Consider the following 27,693-nt stretch of genomic DNA (forward strand, 5'->3'; position numbering starts at 1 on the left):
ACCTACCTCCTATCTTTATTGCTTTGTAGCTCTGTCAAGTTTCCTCTCAGTTGTTCCCTCTCTGACAGAGCAAGGAAAGGAGCAATAGTTTCCATGTAGTTTACAATAGTTTCCATTTAGTTAACCTTATTTCTCTCCCTCCCTCTCTCTTTCTCTCCCTCCCTCCCTCCCTGTGAGAAGTATTAAAGTTTAGGCTCAAATGGTGAGGGTGAACAGGCAATAGAAACAGGAAGGAATGGGCTCTAGGGCTCATCAGACATAGTCCTGGACTCCTTGGCATCAAATGGTGCTATGCTAAAAGAAATGTTGGTGCCTACCCTACCTGGTCTCCCATTACTGTTGTGCAACAAGGTCCAATGGCTCAGATCCCATCAATTAAGGACATCCAAGAACCTAACAGAACTTGACAATCTAGACCAGTCTAGATAGAAAACGAGCCATAAGAATCTCATTTCATATGTATCAAAAGGCAGCTCAGACATGCTGTACATGGGATGGACATCTGCAAATTTGGTTCATTCCTCTAGAGCTTGGTCCCATGAGGAGCTAGAGAGCAAGAAATGTCCTCTACCTCCGCACCTTCAGAAACATTCATTCAACCCACAGCCCCAGGTAATGCTGACTCTCCTTTCTTCCATTCCCTCCCTCACACATTTCCCAGTAAATGAGAGAGTTCAGTACAACTCCCACGCCAGCACCAAGTGAAACCTAGCAACTGAGCACAAGCATGGCAACTGCATTGGCAACGGATGGCAACAGTGCGGGTAGCTAGCTGAGCTGTCTGTGGCACAGACTCATTTGCTATTTGCAGGTGAAGGGGGAGAGGTAAGACCTTGCCATCACTTTCTGTTCCCTTGCCATTGCTGGGACAGAGCCAAGTTTTTGGAAAGGCCAGTGAGTGACCGAAACCAAGGAAAACAGGGGTCTGCAATGATTCACACACCCTGTCCCTCACTTTGGTGTAACACATCACTTGACAAATTGTGTCAAGACGATGTTACAACATATGTAATTTTTAGATTGGGATTCTCATTTCACAAACAAGAAATCCTTAAGGTATCAGCCTTCTTCCCTCCCTCCCACTCTCCTTTCTTCCTATTGTGACTTTGCTTTTTTACAAGATCCTGATCCTAATACACAGAAACCTAGTCAGCTTGGCAAGGAGAGCTCACCTTTCCAATATTAGTGGGTCTGGCTGTGCTCAAAGACCAGTAGCAGATCTATTAGGAAAAGAAAAAGTGGCAGTGATTTGGCATATGGAAAAATATTTAGCTTAGCCAAGGTTCACACTGAGACACACCACTCCCCCATCTCTTTAAATACAACTCTCCCTACCATTAATACAGGTTGAGTATTCCTTCTTCGAAATGCTTGGGAATATTTTTAATAGCTATGAGTGGGGGGAATCCATGCCTAGCGCTCAGTGTGAATGCGTGACAACTGCTTGCGTCTCTCTCCAGCCTCACATCTCATTCATTAACTGCTTGTATTGTATATGAAATACAAGGCTGGAGACCAAGAATCTGAGAGACCAAGTGTATAAAGGACCTGGTATTTAGGGAGAATAGTACTGTATAAGAGATCTCTGGAGAATCTGTAGCTTCCACTTTGAAAGGGAAAATTGAGGCAAAACATTGGATCTTGGCACATTTCAGATTTTACAAGACTTCTCTATGTAAGCACATATGCATATAGCTGGTTTTGAGCTCTGGCAAAGATTTTTGCCAAAACCTGCCTGAAGCATAAATCCATGCCCCCAGCTTAAAAACATAATATATTGTTATCTCATTGTTACATATGAGTTGTACCTCCAAACTTCAAATTGTGACAAAGGAAACAAAACATAGAAGAATTTGCAAGGAGAAGTTGTGGTGACCACGGCCAAACATATTTGCCTGGGTGGAGGCAAGTAGACAAAATATGTAAGTTATTACTGCTATTTGCATGGAAAAGATCTAGTGATATGCTCCATATAATAATATAGATACTATTAACTGTACCATCTATTCAGCTATTCAATTAAAAGCATATTTTCTACATTGACAGTCAGATATACATGCTTTTGTATGGCCATGTAACAGACCATACTCCAAGAAACCGTTTTCAGAAATCAGTGCTTCACAAGAGTTTAGAAACAGACAAAATGTTGTCCGATCACCAGTCAGTAAGGTATGGCATTAATCAATATATTTTCCATAAAAACCAAAAGTTAGGGAAGTGTGACCCTTTGCGGGTTAATTTGACTTGATGGCAAAGCTATGGTTTTAATGGACTCTGATGGACTGTTTTTAGGATGGTGACTTAAATTGGCGATTGCTGTAATGTTTTTATAATGTTTTATGCTGGGTTTTTTTTTTACTTGATATGTATAACTATGTTTTTTGTTGTTAGAGTCCCTCTGCGGAGGTTGAGATAGAACAGGATATAAATGTCCTAAATAAATAAATAAATATTTTGGGCTTCAAACCCCATAATCCCATAGTATTGGGAAATCTGGCAGGGACTTTTGGAAGTCCCAAACATCTGAAAAGCCAGAGGTTTCCTACATCTTCTATACATCTTCAATACAGTCTAGCCTCAATTTTTATTGAAACAAGAAGATCCAGATTTGGCTTGTGCCATCTATTCACCCACCCACCACCACAATCATACTTCAACACACAAATCACCCAGTGGAACTAAAATAATAGTGCACTGTACCTGTTAAGCAGCCATGACTTTGCTCCTGTGAGATTGAAGTCCAGCCTTTATGCAAACGTGTAATATTATGAACACTCAACTTCGAATCTGCTCCGGGATGTGCTTGTTTTGTCCATTGCAATCAACTTCTCATTTCTGTCATATAACTTCAGGGAAACATCAGTAAACCAAATACTTCAGGGTTCTTACATACCAGCAAGAAATACCAATGCCGTAAGCTATATTTTAGAGAACAGAACTGGCAAAGCTATCTCTGGGCATTCCTTGTCTAAGAAAACCCTGTGAAATTCAAGGGTTCATCACAAGTCAACAGGAGACTTGAAGGCAGATACACACACATACACCAGATCTGTCAGCATCAGATGCAAAGTGTTTAAATCTCAAGAAGTCCCCGACCAGTATGTGCTGCCTTAACCAGTACCTTCTTGTCCTTCTCCCACCTTGCTAGGAATGTGCTGCATCAGCAAGGAGGTGGGGGAGAGAAGAAGGGGATACGGTGTGGTGGAAACTGTACAACAGTCAGACACTGCATCTCCAGACACCCTCACAAGATCATCCAAGTACATAACAGTTTGCTGCCCTTTTATGTCATCCTACATCAGATAGTTCCTTAAGTACCAAGGGATAGATCTGACCCTCCTTGTACCTCTTTGCCACTAGTAATCTTCCAGAACTTATTCCTTTCCCACAGCAAAAATAAATAAATAAAATTAAACATAGCCAGCTTCTACTTCTTCCAGTCCCACTTCATGACTAGGAAAGCAACCCAGAAGTCCCAAATCAAATACCTCTCATTTACTCAGTCTTTCGAAAAAACTTCATTGGATACCTCTACCTCCGCCTTGTTGTTCTGTTTCAACTTCACTCATTTTGTCTCTAGGGCAGGGCACCCCATTCCTTGACAGCTGCCTCATCCCAATAGTATTCCCCTTTTCCACGGAGATGATATCACCACCCGTGGCTCCAGTTGGGTGCCGGATGGGATTTCCGCCTTTTTAAAAGCCACCGGCAGAACAAATAGGGATTTGGTGTCTGGGTAGTGATGCTGGCTCAGCACATTCCTGGCCCTGAGGATATTAGCAAAGAGAGAGGAGCCACCGGTCCATGGACAGGGATGTAGGTCCTGGAAGTAGGTTCAAGCCAGAATGAGAGCAGGGGGAGCTCCTTTTTTTTCTGACATCATGCTTGGAAGGTATGTAGAAAAAGGACAAACCATTCAGGCCAGAAGAACTTTGCAGCTTCACAGTTTCAGCAATTACAGCTCTGATGGATCATTCTACATAATATTATCATTTTAATTGTCCCTTCCTATAAAGCACATGATAGGAGTGCATGTGACATTTTGTTTGCAGAGGGTAAAGCTCTAGTCCGTTCTTAGTACATTTTTTTTTACTACTGATGTATATCACATTTAAAACATGGAACACTATACAAATAGTGAGAACCAGGCCCCATATACATTGCCATATAATGAAGTTTGAAATTGCTTGAAATGGTGGTGAGTCTGCATGCTTCCACTGCTTTGATGCTCTTTTTGGTTTGGGAGTGAAATGATGTACCCAGGTTTATTCAATTCAGTGCAGACTTCACCCCTTCTGTACTGTTCAAAAGCAGAAATCTGCCTTGGCATCCAGAGCGCACTAACTTTTCAGAAATGGAAATGTTCATGAATAGTTGTTATTGTTTTCACCATTCCCACAGAAATACACACACATACATGGTTAGGAAAAGGTTTTCCCCTCACATTAAGTCCAGTCGTGTCTGACTCTGGGGGTTGGTGCTCATCTCCATTTCTAAGCCAAAGAGCCAGTGTTGTCCATACATACCTCCAAGGTCATGTGGCCAGTATGACTGCATAGAGCGCTATTACCTTCCTGCTGGAGCAGTACCTATTGATCTATTCACATTTGCATGTTTTCAAACTGCTAAGTTGGCAGAAGCTGGGGCTGACAACAGAAGCTCACACTGCTCCCCAGGGGCAAAAAGGTTAGCAGCTCAGTGGTTTAACCCACTGCGCCATCAGGGGCTCCTGTGTGTGTGTGTATGTGTATATGTGTGTGTGTGTATCCCTCCCCATTGAGATTAAAACTCCCCCCTCTGTTATCTTTCAAGAGCCAGTTGAAGACCCACCTGTTCAAGCATGCTTTTGATGAATTAATTCAATGGCTAATGACAGCAAGGCCGATTTGCATGAAGCTTAGTAAAATATACTATTTAATTGATGAGTCTCTGCAATAATTGGTAATTGGTTTCAAATGTTTTAATGCTTAATATTTATGTATGTCTTATTTCTGGATGTTATTATTCTTTGTGTGATTTTTGTCTTGTATTTTATGTTAAATGTGCTTTGATTTGTATTGTATTATGTTGTGAGCTCTTTTGGGTCCCCTTAGGGAGAAAAGCGGGATATAAATAAATAAATAAATAAATAAATAAATATTATTATTATCATAGTCTCTTGTGTATTGTGCTTGAAGTTTACTGTGGATATCAGTGGGTTTTACACCAAACATGTGTGCCACCTATCAGTAATAGGACATACTAGCCACATACTAGCCACTACATGCAGTAATAGGACATACTGCATGTAGTACCACCACACTAGCATCCATTTTTATACCTGTAAAATTAAAAGTCACAGTTTTAATACCCCTTTTTTAGTTTTATTCACATTCAAGCACTGCACACTTTCATTAGCTTTTTTTAAGGAAAGCTTCCCTCTCCCAGCATTGTTTACCAAAATAATTTTCCCCTCAAAAAAACAACAACAATACAACAAAATGTGAAAATTTGGTTTTTATTAAGTAAAGAATCTCAAGAAAACAAGTAGCTGGATGGCCCCACACAGAAGGAAAGGCCTCAGGAGGGTTCCCTATGTGGATTTGAAATAATTAAAAACACTCTCAACTGAGGGAGAACCTGAAAATCCAGGTGTTCCCCAAAACCAGAAAAAGAGTGTGGACGGAGCATTTGAGATAAGAAATGTGGCTTTACAAAAATACATGTTGTACAATTTACATAGAGGGAAGGGACTGTAGGAATGTGCAAAAGTGGTGGGATGTATGGCAAGAAAGGCTTTTGTCAGGGCAGGAGTTCATTTCTTTCTCTGGCTCTGTGAGGGACACCCAGGTGCTGAGTCTCAAACATGGATCTCTTCTACATGACACAATTACAGCACTTGGATCCCACTTTAACTGCCATGTCTTCATCCCACAGAATTCTGGGATTTGCAATTTCAGGAAGTGTTTAGAGTTTTTAGCCAGAATGCCCTTTCAGTTGAAGTATAAATTGCAGGATGTCATAGGATATTTCTGTGGTAGTTGAAGTGCAATTATATATTACAGTGGTTCCCAACCTTTGGTCCTCCAGATGTTTTGGACTTCAGCTCCCACAGTTCCTAACAACTGGTAAGCTGGCTGGGATTTCTGGGAGTTGAAGTCCAAAACACCTGGAGGCTCAAAGGTTGGGAACCACGTAGTCCTCCAAGTGGCCCAAGCCATGTGTTTATGGACAAATACTTCCCAATACCACCAGACAACACTAACTACATCCCTCTACAGTCCCCCTACTGCCTTGTGGGCAAGCGGACAAAAGCAAGGTATTCAAAATCTAGGAAGGAGAGGAGGAAAAAAAATAAACAAAAAGTCATGTTCTGGGCAGTCATACATCATGCCATCAGGATGACTCTTGAAACGATATTTTGCTTACAGAAGATCATAATTTGGATGCTGATGACTCTGCCTGCTGGTTGTGCCTGCTGGTAGTGGGATTATGGGAGCTATAGTCCAACTAACCCATCAAAAGAGCACCTGATGGGGAAGGCTGTCAAATCAGATTAAACACCCACCTGAGAAACTGTGAAGGAAAACCTGCAAGTGGTAATACACACGGCTGGCAGAAGAGTGTGTAAACACACTCTGAGAGTTGTCTCTGTTTCTGTTGAGCTACAGAGCCAATGTCCTGGAATACTGTATTTTAGATAGTGTTTTTTCTTCTTCTTTTGTTAAGTGGTCCCTTCCATACATATTTACTGCAAGGCCTGCTAGACCTTTTGCCCCATCTCCCTCCTCATTCAAGGACAGCCAGAGCCACCCCATTTCGACCAGCACTTTAAGCACTAAATCAATACATTTAGCTCCAGGCGACCACAGGTCTCAAGGCTCCTTTGCAACCAAAATGGGGAAGAAGACTTATGGCCTGTTTTGATGGGAAAGAAAGACAAAAGGGATCCGTTCTAGAAGTGGGCAAATATTTGGCTTGGTTTGTAACTGTGCCACACAGTCTCTCTCACAGTGTGACTGCTCAGGCCAAAAAGTGATACAGAAAAGGACAGCTGTGCCAGGCTTCAGACCTATGATGACGGTGGGGTCTTCCCTCCTACATTCAGGGCTTCTGACCACCAGGAAGGACCAAGGCCTGCAGGATATCCGAAAGGGACACAATGCCCTTCACCACATCATTCTCATCCACAACAACCAGACGATGAACCTGATGGTTAAAGAAAATATTTGTGAGGGCGTGTTTTAGCATAACCAAAACAAACATCTGATATTAACATATAATGATGGAGCAACAGTCCCAGTTACCTGATGGGCAAATTGAGGTTTGTTCAATTATTAATAGGTTGAAGAAGAGTGGGCAACATGCAGCCCTCCCAACATTTTTGGACTAAAACTTCCAGCATTTTTCACCCTGTGCTATGCTTGCTAGGGCTGCTGGAGTTTCAGTCCAACAACATCTGGAGAGCTACATGTTTCCTACTTTGGTTGAGGGAAAGGAAACTAAGTATATATGGGATAATTTGTAGAACAATGCACATTTCTTGTTTCAAAATGCTGTATTGTAAGACCCAGAAAAATTGGACACAAATACTTTTGATGCTGGAAGATATTGTTACAGTTAAACTTCAGGTGAGACCTAACTTTTTCTGTTGGCAATGCTGGATGGTCATTTAGAAAGAAAATTTGTATAACTGCCACAAGACGTGTATATGCTCAAAGATGGAAGGAACTAATTATCCCAACACAACAAAAATGGCTGATGAAAATCTGTGAACAAGCCATGATGGACAAATTGACTATATTGACTAAGCATCCCACGATGTTTGATTTGGATGGCTCTGCGAAGTTTCTTCATGGTCTCACAATATATTCTGTACCCATTTTGTCACATTCTATCTTGACATTATGCCCTCTACATAAACTGAAACAATTCCACGATGAATTGCAGCGGCGTTCATGCCTTTATCATTTAGGTAGCGTATTATTTTTGCCATTGTAAGTCGCCCTGAGTCCTCCTTCGGGGGATGAGAAGGATGGGGTAGAAATGTTGGAAATAAATAAATATTGCAGCGGGAACTTTGAGGGAAATGGAATGAGGGCGCTTATCTCTAACCTTCACCACAATGCCAGTCGATGGGCTACTGACGACTGGCACTGCCCATTTGCTTCTGCTGGCTTCCCACTACATGGCAACTTCCCCCAAGGAAATTCTCTGTGAGAGCTACGTGTCTTGTAACCTTACTTCCCGGATAACCCTCGTATTTTGTCTTTTCCTTGAAGAAAAAATATTTTGAAAAAAGTCACATTATGATAGAGTTATCAAGGGATTGTATATGAGTACCAATAGGCCCACAGAGATTGCTGACTGTGCCTGCAAATTTCCACTCCCGAATCCAAGGATTGTCAAAGTGACTAACTAAGGAAATCAAATATATTTCTTTTCCACTCATGGACAAAACTGTCTTGCTCCCTGCTATTTTGAAATAAGACTAGTACCTCAAATTTAAGCAAGATCAAAGTACACTGTGCTACAGTCAGAGCTGTGTGGGAAACAGCTGTCAGAGTCTACACACAAATTGTCCTTGTAAGCAAAAATCAACCTCATTGGTTGATATGTACCAGTCATCTTTCCGTCCTGAAATTCAGCATCCAAGAAGGAATCAAACTATGACAAATTACCTCTGCCTCCACCAGCCTGTTGATTATCGTCTCCAGAGTTTCATGCTTGTAACACTTGAGAACACCTTCAAAATACTGAGAGCGGTGCTGCAGTGCTTTGGTCACTGTCACATCCAGGTTGTTGTATGTTTTTTCTGCCGCCAGATTCTGATCACAGGAAGACAAGAAAGTGACACAGGAGGTGAGGGGACCTGGCCCACACTAGCCCCCAATCCCTTTTCCCTTGTGTATTATTTTTGCCACAGGCCACTTGAAACACATTTATAGAAGAAAAGTGGGCTGGGTGCCTAAGCTCCCTGACTGGAACTAAAACCATTCATACATCAGACAAATCAAGGTAGACTGTAGTGAAAACAATGCAAGGGAGGCCACAAAGAACTGATCAAGAAGCCAATTCATAGCAAAATAGCACCAAGAAAGCAATCTCTATGGTCATGTTAATGACCGACAGAAGTCAAAGGGAAAACCATAAGGCCGTTAAGCCAGGAAGACTCAAGAAAAGTTTCCTTTTTGACCTCAATCCTTGACCAAAACTCTATCAAGTAAATGTTGTTAGCATATATTAAATTTCACCCAGTACATTGTCTCAACTGCAAGAAGACACACAGGAGCTACTGAAGTTTCCTGACCCTATTTACTCACAGTCTGAAATCAGACCAGCCTACATCAAAACATCCCCTGGGCAACGTCCTTGCCTACGGCCAATTCTCTCACACCAGAAGCAACCTGCAGTTTCTCAAGTCGCGCCTGACACAAAAAGTCTAGATAGGAAGTTTAAAACAGCAGTCTTGAGAGGAAGTCTAGTTTCTGTTGTCGTTTATTCGTTCAGTTGCTTCCGACTCTTTGTGACCTCATGGACCCGCCCACACCAGAGCTCCCTGTCGGCCATAGCCCCCCCTTGCTCCTTCAAGGTCAAGCTAGTCACCTCAAGGATGCCATCCATTCGTCTTGCCCTTGGTCGGCCCCTCTTCCTTTTCCTCTCCATTTCCCCCAGTATCATTATCTTGTCTAGTTTCTATGCTCAGCAAATTGAGCACCTGCTCTTCAGGGATTCATTATGCCATTATAATTCACATGTCTTTTTTACTCCTCCCCCCACCACCCTATGTGAAACCAACCATGTGCCAGAAATTTCCAGGTTTATACATGAGCCAAGTCATAATCCAACTGGGCAGATGTTCAATTAGAATTTCAACTAGCGGTGTCACTCACTCAAGTCACAAGAGGCTTGCCACAGATGAAGTGCTAATAGTTTTGAGTCCTGGAAAATGATTACATGGTGACATATTATGACACTTCTACTTTCAAACTAGCAAATCAATTAAATTTTCATAAAACACATTATAGTCTTTAGCAAGTTTTTGTTCAGAACTTGCTCTTCAATGGTCTTGATTTTTTATATGATTTGGGAGATAATCAGTGTAAGCCATCTTGCTTACAAGATATTAAGGTGTTGAGCCAAGAGGCGATCTCTCCCCATCCCTCCACCATGCTACCCCCTTACATTCACACACACAAGGAGAGAGATCACAACAAAAATAAATGTACTTCCATAACTGTGTGAGCAACATATTGTCAAACATCAAGAAGATACTCACAATGACATCAAACTTGGAATAAATATCCACAACCCGACCTGAAAAGCAGTCAAAGACAAGAGGACATTGTCAGACAGCAACAACCACCTCCATAACCCTTCCCCTCAAGATCAGGGAGGATTCACAATTTATTCATTTCAGTAGTAGAATTGTTAGGGGGTATCATTTTATTGCTGATTTTTCCCCCTAAAAATAACATTCTTGCTGATCTGTTTTAAATCCCCATGAGGTCTACTAGTAGATCCAAATATATTTTTTTCTCATCCTTAGCCTGCAGCATGTCCCACTGACAAACAAACGGTGCCTCAAATCTAACTGGATTTGAGGCATTCCTGCATTTGATTTACTTCCCTTACAGGAGGGGTGGGCAGAAGGTTGTGGGGGCTGCACTTGCCCTATTTTTCCCACTGCATATTATTATTATTATTATTATTTATATCCCACCTTCTCCCCATGGGGACTCAGGGTGGCTAACCTCTATTTACACTAAACAATTTTAAAAGAGCAATACAAATGTTAAAAACAATTAAATAATAACAGTGTGGTAAAAACAGAATTAAAACACAGCAAATACCTTATATACTGTACTTCAGTATAAGCCGACCCAAATATAATTCAAGGCACCTAATTTTGCCACAAAAAACTGGGAAAATGTATTGATTCGATTATAAGCTGAGAGTGGGAAATACAGCAGCTACTGGTAAATTTTAAAATAAAAATAGATAGCAAAAAATTACATTTAGGCATCAGTAGGTTAAATGTTGTCGAATGTTTACATAGAACTGTAATTTAAGATAAGACTGTCCAACTCTGATTAAACCATTGTTCTGACCTTCTTCAGTGTAAATGTACTTATGTATCCTTCCAATAATAAGAGTAAAATAATAAATGTAATAAAAATAATAATAGAGCAAAATAATGGAAATGTAATAATAACAGTAATAAAAGAGTAAAATGATAAATATAATAATAATAGAGTAAAATAATAAATGTAATAAAAATAACAATAACAGAGTAAAATAATAAATAACTTTGACTTGAGTATAAGTTGAAGGGGACTTTTTCAGCCTATAAAAGGACTGAAAAACTGGATGTAGACTCGAGTATATACAGTACATTAAAATGGTCTTTAAAGCTCATAGACCCCTTTAGCCCACATCTGCTCAGTTTCACAAAATTGGAAGGTCATTTCCAGTTTTATAAATTTTCTATTTCAATTTTAAATAAGATGTCAATTTGGGGACCAATTAATTCCCAAATGAAGCATCATGCAGAGGCCTCAATTTCAGGAGGCTTCCATATGATTCTCCATTTGGGGACAATTTTTTGTCATCCGTGCTGGTCACCACAGGGGTGCCTAGGGACTAGACAAAGAGCCACGCGAGTTGCCTCTGTGCTCCTTATCTCCACAAGACTCACCTGACTCATCCACCACAGGCAACGCAGAGACTCGGTGCTGTACGAAAATGCCCAGCGCAACATAGATAGGAGTATCAGTCTGGACCATGGCAATGTTTTCATAGGTGCCAATCTTCAACTCCTCTAGGGTTTTGGATGTAAACTCTGGCTTAGGAAACTCTGCAATCTGCAGGAAAACAGGAGGGGGTTTTTAAAACCATTTAGGATTCTGTGGTAAGGGGAATACATTGGCATCTCACAGCTACATTAAACCATTCAGGGCAGAGAGACTGGGGATGAAGCTCTCGGCCAGGCTAAACAGGGATGGACTGGTGCAGTGAGGACACTCACAAAGAGTTTGAGGAACTTCAGGATGCGCTTGTGCGTCAGGATGTACAGAGTGTTCCCTGAATCTTGATCGATGACAGGAAGCCGATGGATCTTGTTCCGGATCAAAGAAGTGACAGCATCATACAGGCTGAAAATCACAAGAAGAGAAAGGGAGCACATCACAACAGAGGAACAACAAGGACACTCAGATGCCAGGCTTCTCTTTGTAGCTCCATAACAAATGTGCCAAAAGCAATTCATGGAATAAGAGAAAATGTGTGGCTAGGTGTCTCGGATCAATTTGCACAGCTGGGAAGAGATTATTTCATGTGGCAGTGAGCAAGGATTTCTATTTTAATACATGAAGCCCCCCCCCCCTCCACACACACACACACACACAATAAGACAGACAGAAAAGGAGGGAGATGTGTACACGCACACCAGGTAGAGCTATGTTCCCAAGGGCACAGTCAGTGTTCTCAAGTGTACTCTGGTTTTTAGGCAAGTGGTACCAGAAATCTGTCTGTCTGTATGTCTATATGTGTGTGTGTGTGTTGCTTTTAATTTTATAACTCTACAGATTTCAAGAGTCTATAACAAACTGGTGCAGTAAGAACGTCACAATTAAGGAAGATGTGAACAAAGCTGTGGCTTTACCTACAAAATCCAAAAGAGGTACGTTACATAACAATGCGGGTAACTTTTGTCATATGAGATTCCCCCCCGCCACCCCCAATTTCTGTTATTTAAGATGAATCAATCACATTGTGACTGAAATTTGGTATGTCTAGCAAGAGTAATTTAAATAGCTTCAAACATTCTTATCTGCCATAAGAGATGGTTTTATATTTTTATATTTTATTTTTAGTGTGTTTTATCAGAGTTTTTTTGTATTTTATGATGTTTTTATTTTTATTTTATTTCCTATTTTTATTTTTCGCTATTTTGATTATTAAGTTATAGTTATGTTGTTTTCTATTGTGTAATGTGTTTTGTCCTGATGCAAACTGTTTGAATGGGGGTTTTTTGGGCATTGAATGTTTGCCATATTTGTTGGAATCTGCCCTGAGTCCCTTCAAGGAGATAGGGTAGTCTATAAATAAAGATTGTTGTTGTTGTTGTTAGGCTAGTTACATTTCTCAGCCTCAGTTCCCCATTTGTGAAGAACAGATTCTTTGTTAGGAATCTTGTGAGAGGAGTTCTAATAATAATTGTAAACCAACAATAATTATCCACTGATAATAAAATAGTATACTCATAATAACTGCAGAACATGTAGTCAAATAATTACATTAATTGTTGATTTATTCTGGTCTCTTAAGGATAAATTCTTCATGCTTTCAAAGAATTTTGAGACAAGGAAAGGAATGACAGAAAAACATTACTGGGCTAAAAGGTAAACATACAATCAAGCAAAGAACTATGTGCAACATTGGCCTATCTTCTTGAGAAATTGCGCGCTCATTTATGTAACCCTTCTCTACAACTAATTGCTCTAAAAATTTGGTTTATGGAAGGAAAGCAAATTTTCTCAGGTTGCAAGACTCCAGAATTCATATGGGAGTACACAACGTGCACAGCCTTGACTGCATGGTCTTCTGTGCTTGCATGCTATTTTTATGAGATCGTGCAAATCTGGATTCCTAACCAAAGCACCCCCTGGAGGCACAATGGGTTAAACTGCTGAGCTGCTGAACTTGCTGACCAAAAGGTCAGCGGTTCTAATCCGGGGAGTGGGATGAGTTTCTGCTGTTAGCCCCAGCTTCTGCCAACCTAGCAGTTCAAAAACATGTAAATGTGAGTAGGTCAACAGGTACTGTACTAGCGGGACAGTAAAGGCGCTCCATGCAGTCATGCCAGCCACATGGCCTTGGAGGTGTCTACGGACAATGCTGGCTCTTCGGCACAAATGGAGATGACCACCACCCCTCTAGAGTCGGACATGACTAGACCTAATCTCAAGGGGAAATCTTTACCTTTACCTTTAACCAAAGCAGCTCAAAGGCATCAGGGTTTTTTTTTAAAAAAATCTGTCAGTATAGTCTAGTGAATGATCATCAGGGTACAAAAGAATGAAGAACTCACTGAACTTTATCAAGGGAAAACAACTGGGGACACTGTCAAGAAATAGCAACTCAGTAACATGGCAAGCGAGTGGGTACAGATCAGCGCAGACCCACACTGGTGGGCATTCATTCCTACCTGGCACTGGGTGAAATGCAGACAAGTGGCTTGAAAGAATCCTGTAGGTAGACCTCTGTGGAGATAGAACAGAACTAGTAACTCAGACACATCCAATTAGGAAAGAGAGGAGCAAGACAATTATCATGCTTGTGGAGAATGGAGGAACTTGCTACTTCTCCCATTCACCATGGGACACTGGAAGGATGTGTGGTCAGAAACAAGGAAGAAGGGTTTGCCTACTTTTTTACTTGCTCACCATCTCAACCACCCAAAACTTCCTTTCACTCTTGCTTCACCAGAAGCATCTCGTATTCTAGGGAAGAAGAACACAGGGCCCTCCAGACATCGTTGGACTGCAATTTCCCTAATCCCTCATCATTGGCTATGGAAGTAAAAGCTGAAAAACATCACAGTCTAACACCAGCCATGGGCCAACTGCTGCCATGTTATCTTTGCCCCAATATCCACCTCCTCCTTACCTCGCCATGTTTCAATCTTGTGTTCCTCCAGCTCATAGATCTGCACCTGAACATGCAAAAAACAACACAAGTCATCAACCTAGGGAAATCTGTATTTTCTTTTATCTACTTCTGCCTATGGCAATATGGACCGTAGATAACTCTTAGAAGTCTTAATGGGATTTCATTACCCAGGTATTTGATATATCAGGGTCATGATCCAGTAGCCGGTGGTTCCGTGTTAAGAAGATAATGTGAATTTCAATAAAACAGGGGAAGCAAAAAATTATCCCAGTTCCTCTCAATTACTGGTTTGTGTCCAGCTTGATCTACCTAGCAGAGTGCTCATCCAAACCATGCTATTTCAGTCACAGACTATTTTTAAAGGACTCAATATTATAGCTCATTAAAATTCATTGTGTATTTTAATTAAGTTATTCTTGTCCCGTTATGTATAATTTATTTCCTGAAAGACCCTTCTGTTCAAGGTGCAGGAGAGAAAGTTATTCAATAAACTAATACAGGCATATCTTGATTAACTTGCTCTTAGGACAACGCAAAGGGTCAGGAATCAACAGCAACTGATAAATCTGCATTCAAGATTTTATTCTATCCCAGAGACTACACAGCTGTTTTTTTCATGACAGAATTTAAAAAATCCACAGCTAGAGTGATCAAATGACCATACTGACTGTAGCCTTCTGAGTTGTTTGTTTGTTCAGTCGCTTTTGACTATTTGTGACCTCATGAACCAGCCCACGCCAGAGCTCCCTGTTGGCTGTGGCCATCCCCAGCTCCTTCAAGGTCAAGCCAGTCACTTCAAGGATGCCATCCATCTATCTTGCCCTTGGTTGCCCCCTCTTCCTTTTTTTCTTCCATTTTCCCCAGCATCATTGTCTTCTCCAAGCTTTCCTGTCTTCTCATGATGTGGCCGAAGTACCTCATCTTTGCCCCTATCCTTCCCTCCAATGAACAGATGGGCTTTATTTCCTGGAGTATGGACTGGTTGGATCTTCTCACAGTCCAAAGCACTCTCAGAATTTTCTTTCAACATCACAGTTCAAAATCATCTATATATCTTCCTTCATTCAGCCTTCCTTATGGTCCAGCTCTCATATCCCTAGGTTACTAAGGGGAATATAATTGCTTTAACTATGCAGATCTTCGTTGCCAGTGTGATGTCTCTACTCTTCACAATTTTATCGAGATTGGTCATCGCTCTCCTCCCAAGAAGTAAGCGTCTCCTGATTTCCTGGCTGCAGTCTGCGTCTGCAGCAATCTTTGCACCTAGAAATACAAAGTCTGTCACAGCCTCCATGTTTTCTCCCTCAATTGCCAGTTATCGGATTGATAATTGGTTGCCATCATCTTGGGTTTTTTTATTTTTAACTGCAACCCAGCTTTTGCACTTTTTTATTTCACTTTGGTTAGAAGGCTCCTCAGCTCCTCCTCACTTTCAGCCATCAAAGTGGCATCATCTGCATATCTAAGGTTGTTAATGTTTCTTCCAGCAATTTTAACTCCAAGCTTGGATTCATCAAGCCCCACACATCGCATGATGTTGTTCTGCATGCAAGCTGAATAGGTAGGGTGAAAGGATTCAGCCCTGCCCTATCCCTTTTTCAGTCTTGAACCAGTCTTCTGTGAGTTACAGTCAAAAAAGTGCTTTTTCTGAGCTCTGTTCCAGGGAAAATCAGGCTACAGGCTCCTTTGACATAAGAAGGAGGGGTAAACAATACTCTAAATGTACTCACCATGGCTGATTTGTAGTAGCGATGCAAGATGTTGATGAAGTCTGTGATTGTGAGCATTCCTATAGAGGAAAGAAGAGATGGAAAGGGATTTACTCCTGCCAACAGGCAATTTGGGAAAGTGTGAGAGGAGAAAGGAAGAAAATGATAGGCAGCAGAAGGCCATATTAAGAAAAGCCAGGATGGGGAAAGTGTGGTCCATTAGCAGCAGGCAGCCCATGGACCACATTTTGTGCAGTCCCTGAAGACCTCAAATAATTTGTTTAATTATACAATTTTCAGATGAAAAACACACCCCTCCTCATAATCATGCAAACACACAAAACCTCTTTCTTCTAAGCTCCTTCAGAGCTCCCAAACTCATCAAGCAACTTCTTTCCTCTTGTTTCATCTTCAAAATTGTGACAAGAAATGACGTTACTTATGATCACAATTTTTAAGGGGAAATGGAAGGGAAACCTTGTAAAGTGGGGGTTGACTCCTGGCCTCCATACAGTTGCCTACCTCTGCCTTAATTTGGTTTAAGAGGCCCCCAGGATGAGCCTCAGACTGTAGTGTTTTATTGCCTATGTAAAACCTAAAATTTTGGTGGGATGTTGTTGTAATTAGAGAGACTTCATAAGCTCAGCCCTTAATTTGTAGTCTGCATTGCTTATGGATGGATCCAGTAAAAGCTACTTACCCACAAAGCTTTGTGTTTTGCTGTCCCAAAGTGGGGCAGCCCGCACGCCATTGGTCACCAAAGCAAAGAAGGCTTTCTTTACCTACAAGCAGAACAAAGGGACAAAAGACAGTACTTCAGTACAACTGCGATGCAGCACCAGCACAGTGGCTCCCATTCAACTTATGCCCAATGTGCTCTTCTTCTTACTGAGAAAAAAGTTAATGAAAGGAACAAGAACATAAACGTCTCTTCTATTTATTCTCTTCTATTTATGACTAAATCTGGATCTTCTTAATCTTTGTTTCTAACATCTGAGCCTTGTTTTTTACTTGACACTGGAATATTAAAACACTTAACTTTATAAAGTTTAGCAGCAATAACACTGCATCACTTTTACCCTCCAATGTTTTGCTTTTCTTCTTTGCTATTTTTCATTTGTGAACCAAAGGATTTTGTATGTTTACTTCTTTTTACATAGCTAAGATAACACAATAAGTGAAAATCTTATGTAAGCGAAACATCTCACTTAGTACATGTTTACCTCTATTCAGTACTATGTTGCCTTAATACATTGCTGCCCCATATCAAAAGAGCCATTCTTAACCATTTCATACTGCCTCAAATTACCATTTTCTCTCATAATTTTTTTTCTAAAAATTGCCATCTAAATTGGTTTGAAAGTTTAATGACAACTCAGAGAACAACATCCCTGCTTGGCCATGCAAATCCACTGGGTGACCCTGGGTAAGTCACACATTATAAGCTTCAGAAAACCCTATGATAGATACATCTTAAGGTCACCATAAGTTCGAAACAACTTGAAGGCACATAACTACAGCAATAGCAGCATCAACAACAACATGGCTTGTGCTAACTACTTTGTCCTCAGGCTGCTGGGACTTTATGACAACCTGAAAGAAGCACACATATGCAAGACCCAATCCAACCCAGTCTTGCAATTGATATTTTCCGCATATTTATATTTTACTGCTAGCGAGTGTTTCCTCAGATATAATGAATAACTTCATGTGGTCTGGGGCAGCTTTCTTACTCTTTAGAGCAGTCGTTCTCAACCTGTGGGTCCCCAGATGTTTTGGCCTACAACTCCTAGGAATCCTAACACCTGGTAAACTGGCTGGGATTTCTGGGAGTTGTGGGCCAAAACAACTGGGGACTCACAGATTGAGAACCACTGGTTTAGAGGGAACAAGAATTACCTCAGGACTCTGGCCTGGTTAAGGCTGCTTGTTCTCCATGTTCTAATAACAGCTTGCTACTCACCTGAAGAGAAGTGTCAAACACCACGAGCTTCGAGCTTGTTGGGATGAGGTCATAGCAGCGATGGGACTTCATGAAGGATGTGTAGACACCATTGCTGGAATCACCATCTGCTGTGGGCAGGAAATTTGAGGGAACTATGATTAAGTACATTAGGATTTTTAAGAAACAGTGGCTTTTGGCGAGAAAATTGAAGTTTTCAAGACAGAGTTCCCACTAGCCAGGTGATCAACAGGTAAAGCTCTGTGGTATTTCCAATTATTCCAGTTTTATTGCTTATCAGGCACCATCATTCCTTAGGATACTCTGCAGAATAATATTAGTGAGAAGAGAAGGAAGAGTGCTGTCCCAAGGATCTTACAACATATCAGACATCATATAAGTTGCAGAGCTGTGTACTTGGTGGTTTTGAAAATATCTAAACTGCCAAAGCAAAGAGATCATGCAACGCTGTATTTTGATGCCAGAGTGCCCTGCCTTGGCTATAGCACCTCAAAAACAGATTGGTTCAGCACGTTACTCTTACATCCAGAAAAACAGCTTCCATTAAAATCCATGTGCAGCTGCTGCACTGATTTTCTTCTATTATATATGATGTGGTTTTCTGTGGACACAGCTGGCCTCACATGAGCAAGTCATCTGAGGGTTTCAGTGTCTGTGCTCTGACCGGGGGCAACATTTCTTAACCTAACAGACTGCACATATTTTGGACTGCAAATCCCAGCATTGCATGTTGTCACGGGCTGACAAGAATTAAAGTCCTAAAATATCTGAAGAATAAAATCTAGAAGCGAAGGCTGCTGTAAAATCTACTGGTTCAGGCTGCAGAAATCACTATAATATAATCATATCCTAAATCCTCAGACATAGCTTGTAAAGACGCTCATAGACTATAAACTAGACTAAAGTCCTCAGACAGATATTTTTTACAACATTACCACACCCATGACAGCCAGTGTGGTGTAGTGGTCTGAACAGGATTCGATTCCCCACATGGCCATGAAAACCCACTAGGTGACCTTGGGTGAGTCACACTCTCATATTCAGAAACCTGCGATAAGGTTGTTTTAGGGTTGCCATAAATCAGAAATGACTTGAGGACACCCAAAAACATCAAACCAGACATATACAGACAATCTGCTAATACAGTGGTTTCCAACCATTGGCCATCCAGGTGTTTTAGACTTCACCTTCCAGAAGCCCCAGCCAGCTTACCAGCTGTTATGAACTGTGGGAGCTGAAGTCCAAAATTCCTGGAGGACCAGAGGTTGAGGACCACTGCTCTAATAAGTACCCCACTGAACAGTCTTTTCCATTCTGGTAGCATCTGGAAATTCTGAATTACAGCTCCTATTCATCTCCAGCATATTGGGTGACAGGGGCTGATATGTCTAGAAGAGCTATGGAATCCAACTCACCTTCTGACAAAGACAGGCTTTTCTCCAACCCACTCTCAGCAATGGTATCCTGCAAGGCATAAAAGAAAGGAGAAGATTCAGGAGATGTCCCCTCACAGCAAACACTTCCTCTGACAACTTATGCAGAAGGGCTAAGTTGCACACAGAGAGCAGCTCCCTATGCTGCAAATTAGAGCATATGAATTTGCTCCTTGCATCGTGGTCAAGCGTTAACACCTATCTAGTTATATGCAAAAGTTAACTTGGATAAGTTACTTTGTGGAATACTTTATGGTCTGAAGCAGGGAAAGGGTATGAAGGTGAAGTACCAAAAAGGGGGGTGACATTTTCTCTGGTCTTAGTTTGTTGTTATTATTACTATTATTATGTTTATTTATATCCCACTTTTTCTCTCCATAAGGAGACTCAAAGCAGCTAACATTAAAAGCATTACAGTGCAACTTAAAATATACACATATACAAATTTTAAAACAGTATTAAACATGATTAGTATTAAAAACAATTCAGATTAAATCCATAAAAACATATGAAACAACAGCAGCCCCTGACATGATGGACCACTGTGACTAGATCTGGCTTCTCAAGGAATGGACGCAGTTTGCACACAAGTTTTAATTGTGCCTAGGCTCTCCCGAACACCACCACCACCTTGGCCTCAAGGTTCAATGCCAAGTCCAGGAGGACCCCTAAACTGCTGGTCTGTGTCTTAAAAATGCACTGCAAGACAGAAATCTAGTCCATTTTCTTGACCTACAGCATTGGAACTCTTTTCTGTGGGAATTCTTAAGTATCTCACCAAATTATTATTCTTCCCAGGACTCTGTAGCAAGTAGTGTGAAGCTAAAATAAACCTAGCTTGGCCTAAGCTTATTCACTGGATTGTTATTAAAAGATAGAGAAAATTCAGATGTACACAGATGTCAAAAGGTTTTGGAGAAACAGCATGACACTCAGCAGACAGGGCTACAGATCATGCGTGTCCATCAGAGACAGAGGGCTCTCCTTTGAGTATGGGATAGATCTCCAGCATGGACCGAAACAGCTAAGCCAGGACAAGACTTTTGGCTGACTCCTCACTAACAAAGCAGGAACCTCAATTCAGCAGGGCCCATCTCCTTATAACAAGGGCCGGGAGTCCAACACAGGGAAATGCTGACAACAGTTCTTCCCAGCAGCTGGAAGGATGGAATACCACCTTCGTTGGCCCCTATCCCCTCTCCCACGAAAACTGCATAGCATTCCTACAATAGTCTGCATTCTTGCAAGACCAAAACAAAACCCAGCTGTTGGGGTTTTCAAGTGGGATGGAAATCTTGACAGAAAGGGACTCGGGACTGCAATAAAGAGGGTGCCTGAGAAAGGCTAACCTAAGCACTGGAGGATTTCAACTAAACTCTAAGCAAATATCCTTGTTTCAGCTAAGCACCAGAAAAGATTTGGCTGTCTCATACCAACAAGGACAGCAGTGGCAATGTCACCAATAAATATGCAGTGGAACCAGAAGAGCAGGGTCCCTAAATAGATTCCATTAGCTGGAAATGAAGCCATCTAGGAGCCCTCTGGAAGGGTATCGGTGCTTGAAAATTTCCAGAACAGATACCACAAACTCACCTTCTATTAAAAAGACCACATTTCTCTCCATGCCGCATATATCTTCTGCTCAATTAGTTCTAATATTCACTAACATCAAACACTGTAAGCAGGCATGCAATCTCATATAATTTGAGCAGTTCTGATAAACACATTCTTTTTATTATATGGCAGTGGTTCTCAACCTGTGGGTCCCCAGATGTTTTGGCCTTCAGCTCCCAGAAATGCTTACAGCTAGTAAACTGGCTGGGATTTCTGGGAGTTGTAGGCCAAAACACCTAGGGACCCATAGGTTGAGGACCACTGCTATAGGGCAACATGGCAGTAGTCTTGAGAAGTTCTTGGTCTATTACTCCCATCAGTCATAGACAGTATGTGAGGACCAATGGAAGCTGTAGTCCAAGAAGGGCCATGTCTTTTTACTTCAATACAACTAAAGTTCCACGATCCTTCCACACACCCATGTCCAGTTCTTGATTTGTTGCCTGCAATGGTGTATAATTCCTGCATTTGCTGCCTGGTCATGTTCAGGACAGGCTAGCAGTCATTCTTACTACAGTGGCATTCATGGGGGATATTAATAAGAATGGGGATTAGAAAGGAGAAGGTCACAGGCTCAGAAAGCAACAGCTTCTACTCCGAAGCAATAAATAGCAGAGGCACAGAGTTACATAAAAGAGGTCTTGAATGGCAGATCCTCAAATACAAAGCGATCTGAATTTTAGAAAGCTCTATCCACCAACTGGAACAAGGGAATGGGAAGGAATTACTTCCAAAGTGTGACAGAGAAGAAAACTGTTGCACCTCACCAGGCTATGCAGTCCTCAGAGGCTGGAACAATTTTTGTAGTGGCAGCAACTGCTGTCATGGTGGTTGCTGACAAACAGACAAATAGCTTCTTTGCTAAGATAGCCACAAAGACCAAAGACCAATACACTAGGGAGAAGGAGTGGAGAGGAACAGGAGTAGAAAATGATGGACAAGCTTCATCATTCCAGACAAGGCATGTGTGAGGAGCGAAATCCTGCAATTCTGTATTGAGTCACATTGGTGTAAACGCTCTTGTTTCCCTTCCATCCTGTGATAAATGGTTTAATAGCAGGCTCTGGTCTTTGGTGAGAAGGCTGCAGGTTTATTACAGTGACCAAATGAATGGTCCTAAATTTCAGGTCACCTCTGCAGGTGTGAGAAAAATGGCTTTCTTGTTGTGTTTCAAGATGGGATATAAATATTCGAAATAAATAAATCTTGAAGGAAAAGATTGGCAATGTTGGACAAGCTTCCCTGGAAGATGCCTTGCCTACCCACTACCTAATTGCTCTTCGATGTATTCTGGGGCACATGCACTGATGTCCTTCTCACCAGGTAGCAATAAGACCCAATGCCTGACATAGTCTGGAACTGTCCTTGAATCTTCTGCAATGCAGGAGATTCTATGGTAGGTGTTCAAGGGCTCTGGAATACACAAAGAGCACTCCTCAAGCATTCCTAAAGTGTGTTGTTTAAATGCACAAAGAGGGGGGGGGGCATGTTTAAATACCTGAAAGGATGTCACACCAAGGAGGGGGCAAGTTTGTTTTCTGCTACTCTGGAGACAAGGACATGGAGGAATGGATTCAAATTGCAGGAAAAAAAGATTCCACCTAAAGATTAGAAGACTTCCTGATGGTAAGAGCTGTTTAAGGGGTGGAATATGCTGCTTCCTTGGAGTGTGGTACAGTCGCCTTCTCTGGAAGTTTTTAAGCAGAGACTGGGTGGCCACCTGTCAGGAGGGCTTTGATTGTGTGTTCCTGCATGGCAGAATGGGGTTTAACTAGATGGCTCTTGGGGTCTCTTTCAACTCCACAATTCTAAGCTAGCCCCCACTCTTTGTCTTGCTGCTTTGTTTGCACAAAAGAAATCTTTCTGAAAAGTAATACTGAAAAAGAGTCCAGACTTCTTTGTGTTCTTACTCACATTGAAGGAGCCAAGCAACAAATGAAGGAGTGCAGAGAGGGTGTTCCCTTAGTCATATATTTCTGTAGTAATGTGGTCTAGCAACGCTAGGGTAGGGCTTTTCTAAAGGCACCCTTTAAAGCAGGGAGTTAGGAAGATTTTCTCTTATCTGACCTTTGGTTTTATACAAGAGAGGCCCAGGCATACCACATTTTTTAAAATTAAACAATACAAATAAATTATAGATCTGGCATTTGGAAGAATCTTGGCATGGAAGGTAAAATTGCTTTGGTACAATACTCAGCACTATTTACTTTTTTAAAAGTTTTTGAAATCATGTCAGGGAGTGGTGTGGTATTTTGCATACAGGCAGGCCCCAAGTTACAGCATGGTGTTTTGAGTTGGTTTTAAACAATTGATTTCAAAGTAGATATAATCTGATTTTAGTGTTTGTGCATATTTTTAGTTATTTTATGTTCCGGCATGGAATCCTTGCCATGTGTATGTTGTCCTCCCTAAGTCCGCTTTGGGGTGAGAAGGGTGGAATATAAATGTTTTAAATAAATAAATCAAATAATAAATACAAACAAGATAGGTTCTGTAGGCTTGTTCTTAAGTTGAATTTGTATATATTTTCAGCTTTGGATAGCATAAGAAAGCGTTAACACCCCTCTGGTGTTTATTTTGCTGTCTGCGCACCTGCTCAGATTTCACCTCACTTTATATCCCCATTATTATTGGATTTTGGGGGAAAAAACTTGTTATGGAAACAAGGATTGGTGATACAGCTTCCATGGAGACCCCTTTTTCCCCATGATAACTCTTTCAGAAGTAGATTTCCCTTCCTAGGGGTAATTTCTCTCACTTCCTGTTATCTCAGCCCGTTCTTAACAGAGTTGTTTGTAGAGCAGATGTTTGTAACTCAGGGACTGTCTATATTTAAATTGGTTTTTAATTATTCATTTAAAATAGTATAGGGTTTAATTATATTTTATTGTCTATAATATTTTGGTTTTAAAATGTATGTTGTATCTTTTTAACCCCTAAGAAATGCTTTGAGTCTCTTCTAGAGAAAAAAGCAGTATATAAATATTATTAATAATTATTATTATTTGCTTATCTATTAGAAAGATGTGTTAGGACAAGTGTAGAGGGAGATGTAACTGTTTTCGCTTTGGAGGACAGCTTTACAAAGGAGGCTGCCCCTTTCTCTGGGCGATAATTGCTCACTTGTAAAAGATAGGTTGAAATTACACCTGATATTGGCACACAGCAAAGCAGTGTCAAATGACAGAGCGACCTGCCTCAATATGGATTGGGAGAAGAGACACAAGAGGCATGGCTCCAATGCAGAGCATGAGCCAAGAGGCCCCTCATTCAAATGCCATGATTCTACCCATGCAATACAAAGAAAAAGAACTCTATATACAGGAGTTGTAGGCCCCTTCCATACAAATAAATAAAATCACACATTATCTGCTTTGAACTGGAATATGTGGCAGTGTGAACTTGGATAACCCAGTTCAAAGCAGGGATTTTCTGCCTTGATATTCTGGAATATATGGCTGTGTAGAAGGGACCCTAGTTTCACAAAATCTTTAGCCTTCCCTTCAAAGTTAACTGGTGTCTCACCAAAGTGCTGATTCCACAACATTGGGCCGTGGTAGTTAAAACAATGTCAAACTGCATTCATCCTACAATGTAGATGTGTACTCATAGGTAAAAGGTAAAGGTTGTCCCCTGACAATAAGTCCAGTCATGTCTGACTCTGGGGTTGGTGCTCATCTCCATTTCTAAGCCGAAGAGCCAGCGTTGTCCATAGACACCTCCAAGGTCATGTGGCCAGCATGACCGCATGGAGCGCTGTTAATATGTGGATAATCAACTGGGGGGGGGGGTGCAAATTGTGATCCAGAGCCTTTCCACACAGCCCTATATCCCAGAATGTCAGACAGAAAATCCCACAATATCTTCTTTGAGCTAGGTTATCTGAGTCCACACTCGGATAATGTGGAATTTTCTGCCTTTATTCTGGGATATGTAGAAGGGTCCCCAGGCTCTAAATCTCTACAGAAGTGTGTGCAATGATACAGATGTCCTTTGGCATTAGTATATTGGTATTAATTGCGGATCTTGCCAATTATAGGTCTGGTATCCACTTAATGAGTGGACTGAAATTGGCAAACAATTGATACTGGAGGACTGATATGCACGACCTAAAGCATCCCTGGGCGCATTTGGTAGAGCCTGAAGCAGTGCACGGAGGCTACCCAGAAGAGTCCTATGGCTGCGCCCTGAATGCACTCTCCAATCTCTCCCTAAACAAGGAGATCATCGCTGCAAAGGGAAATCCGCTGGAAGGAGAAACCAGAGCAGCCAAAGAAACGCCCGGCCTGCCTTTCACTTACCGCCTCCATTCCGCCGGCCTCTTCCCCGCCCCGCTCACAAGAGAGGAGGCATCTGCGGCCACTGCTGCTCTCCCAGATTCACCTCCACTTCCGCCTTGACGCATCCCTGCCCTCACTTCCGCCAGCAAGGAGGAGCACGTGGACGGAAGTGGATAGGGCGACGTCAGGGGCGTCTGGCTCAAGCACTGCCAGCCAATGGAATGAATGTTTTGATACTGCTTCAACTGCCCGGGCTCAATGCTACTGTATGACATCATGGGAGTTACAGTTTTAAAAGACCTTCTCTGCCAAGGAGAGTCACGGCCTCCACATTTTCTCCCTCTATTTCCCAGTTGTCAGTCATTCTTGTTGCCATAATCTTGGTTTTTTTGATGTTTAGCTGCAGCCCAGCTTTTGCACTTTCTTCTTTCACCTTGATTCGAAGGCTCCTCAGCTTCTCCTCGCTTTCAGCCATCAGAGTGGTGTCATCTGCATATCTGAGGTTCAATTTTCACCCCAGCTTTGCATTCATCAAGCCCCGCACATCGCATGATGTGTTCTGCATACAAGTTAAAAAGGTTGGGTGAGAGGATGCAGCCTTGCCGTACGCCTTTCCCAATCTTGAACCAGTCTGTTGTTCCGTGGTCAGTTCTTACTGTTGCTACTTGGTCCTTGTACAGATTCCTCCCCCAAACTACCACTCCCCAAATTCTATAGCATTAAGCCATGGCAGTTAAAGTAGTGTCAAACTGCCTCAATTCTGCAGTGCAGGGCCCTTCCACACAGCCATGTAATCCAGAATATCAAGGCAGAAAATCCCACAATATCTGAGGGATATCTGATATCGCATATGGAAGGGATATCTGAGGGCCCTTCCACACAGCGCTATATCCCTGAATATCAAGGCAGAAAATCCCACAATATCTGCTTTGAACTGGGTGATCAGAGTCCACACTGATATATTTCAGTTCAAAGCAGAAAATGTGGGATTTTATTCAGCTGTGTGGAAGGGGCCATAGATGCACCCTGAGTCTGAGTTTTCACCTTCAGCCACTGCAATTTCAAGTCATAGTTGAGGCAGAGGTTTAGATTAGGTTCATAGCACTGCGCTGGGGGGGGGGGACCCCTTTTTTCAAATTTGGTGGTGTTTTACTGTATTTTTGGGGTGCTGAGTTCCAAAAACAAAATCCAAATGTCATACCACACACCCTTCTTTTACAAATGCAATTACTGGATTTCAGTGGCTTCTCTGTGTAGCCTGATATGGTAGTTGTTTGAGTGATCCAGCCTTTCTGTGTTCTCAAATAATATGCTATGTCCAGGTTGGTTCATCAAGTGCTCTGCTATGGCTGACTTCTTTGCTATGGCTGACCAATTTCAACAAAAAGGAAGAAACCATGAAAATGAACAAAATCTGGCTACCAGTATTTTAAAAAACCTCTAAAATTATAACAGCAAATAAAGAACAACACTCAAACACAGGGGAACTCCAGACAAGAAACAATCAGGGACAGCTAATCACCTATCAACAAAGGATTCCCCAGGGAAGTAACAAGCCATGTCTAAAAACTGTCATGCCATCAAATGCTAATCAAGGTGGCCAATTGCAACTATCACACTTGCCTCAAACAGACAAGAGTTCTTTTTCCCACCCTGGACCTTCCACAGATATATAAACCCAATTTTCCTAGTTTCCAACAAACCTCACAACCTCTGAGGATGCCTGCCATAGACGTGGGCAAAACATCAGGAGAGAATGCTTCTGGAACAGGGCCATACAGCTCGAAAAACCTACAACAACCCAGTGATTCCAGCCATGAAAGCCTTCGACAATACAAAGAAACTTACAGTACAATATACTTTTTTCGTGTCAAGAGCGACTTGAGAAACTGCAAGTCACTTCTGGTGTAAGAGAAATGCATAGTTCAATACCGCACCCCTCTTGTCTATGGACCATTCCTTCAATGAACCAGGAGAGGGCAGTATGGTCTGAGATTTGAAAATACATTGACCCACTCTGGCTGCATGAAAAGTGTTTAGAC

The 27,693-nt window shown here is 41.6% G+C and overlaps 1 protein-coding gene across 3 annotated transcripts; it reads right to left on the reverse strand.

The window, feature by feature from the left end:
* Positions 1 to 5,481: 5,481 nt before the first annotated feature.
* On the reverse strand, positions 5,482 to 25,787 carry PRKAG1 (protein kinase AMP-activated non-catalytic subunit gamma 1). 3 transcript variants are annotated; one of them, XR_009630697.2, is made up of 13 exons: positions 25,673 to 25,787; positions 19,740 to 19,788; positions 18,325 to 18,434; positions 17,062 to 17,143; positions 16,383 to 16,441; positions 14,650 to 14,695; positions 14,189 to 14,243; positions 12,008 to 12,134; positions 11,678 to 11,843; positions 10,259 to 10,296; positions 8,661 to 8,807; positions 6,548 to 7,188; positions 5,482 to 6,509 (listed from the first exon to the last, which is right to left on the reverse strand). XR_009630697.2 is itself a non-coding variant. In XM_060764118.2 (12 exons), exons 1-12 carry the CDS (start codon positions 25,679 to 25,681, stop codon positions 7,084 to 7,086), a joined length of 990 nt encoding a protein of 329 aa, XP_060620101.1. In that variant the 5' UTR covers positions 25,682 to 25,787; the 3' UTR covers positions 5,482 to 7,083. The 3 variants fall into 3 exon arrangements, 2 of the variants coding, with proteins under 2 accessions (XP_060620101.1, XP_060620100.1); XM_060764118.2 differs by having other exon boundaries at positions 5,482 to 7,188; positions 18,325 to 18,431; XM_060764117.2 differs by having other exon boundaries at positions 5,482 to 7,188.
* Positions 25,788 to 27,693: the final 1,906 nt, after the last annotated feature.

This window comes from Anolis sagrei, chromosome 2 (genome assembly GCF_037176765.1).
Source record: "Anolis sagrei isolate rAnoSag1 chromosome 2, rAnoSag1.mat, whole genome shotgun sequence".
Lineage (NCBI taxonomy): Eukaryota > Metazoa > Chordata > Lepidosauria > Squamata > Dactyloidae > Anolis > Anolis sagrei.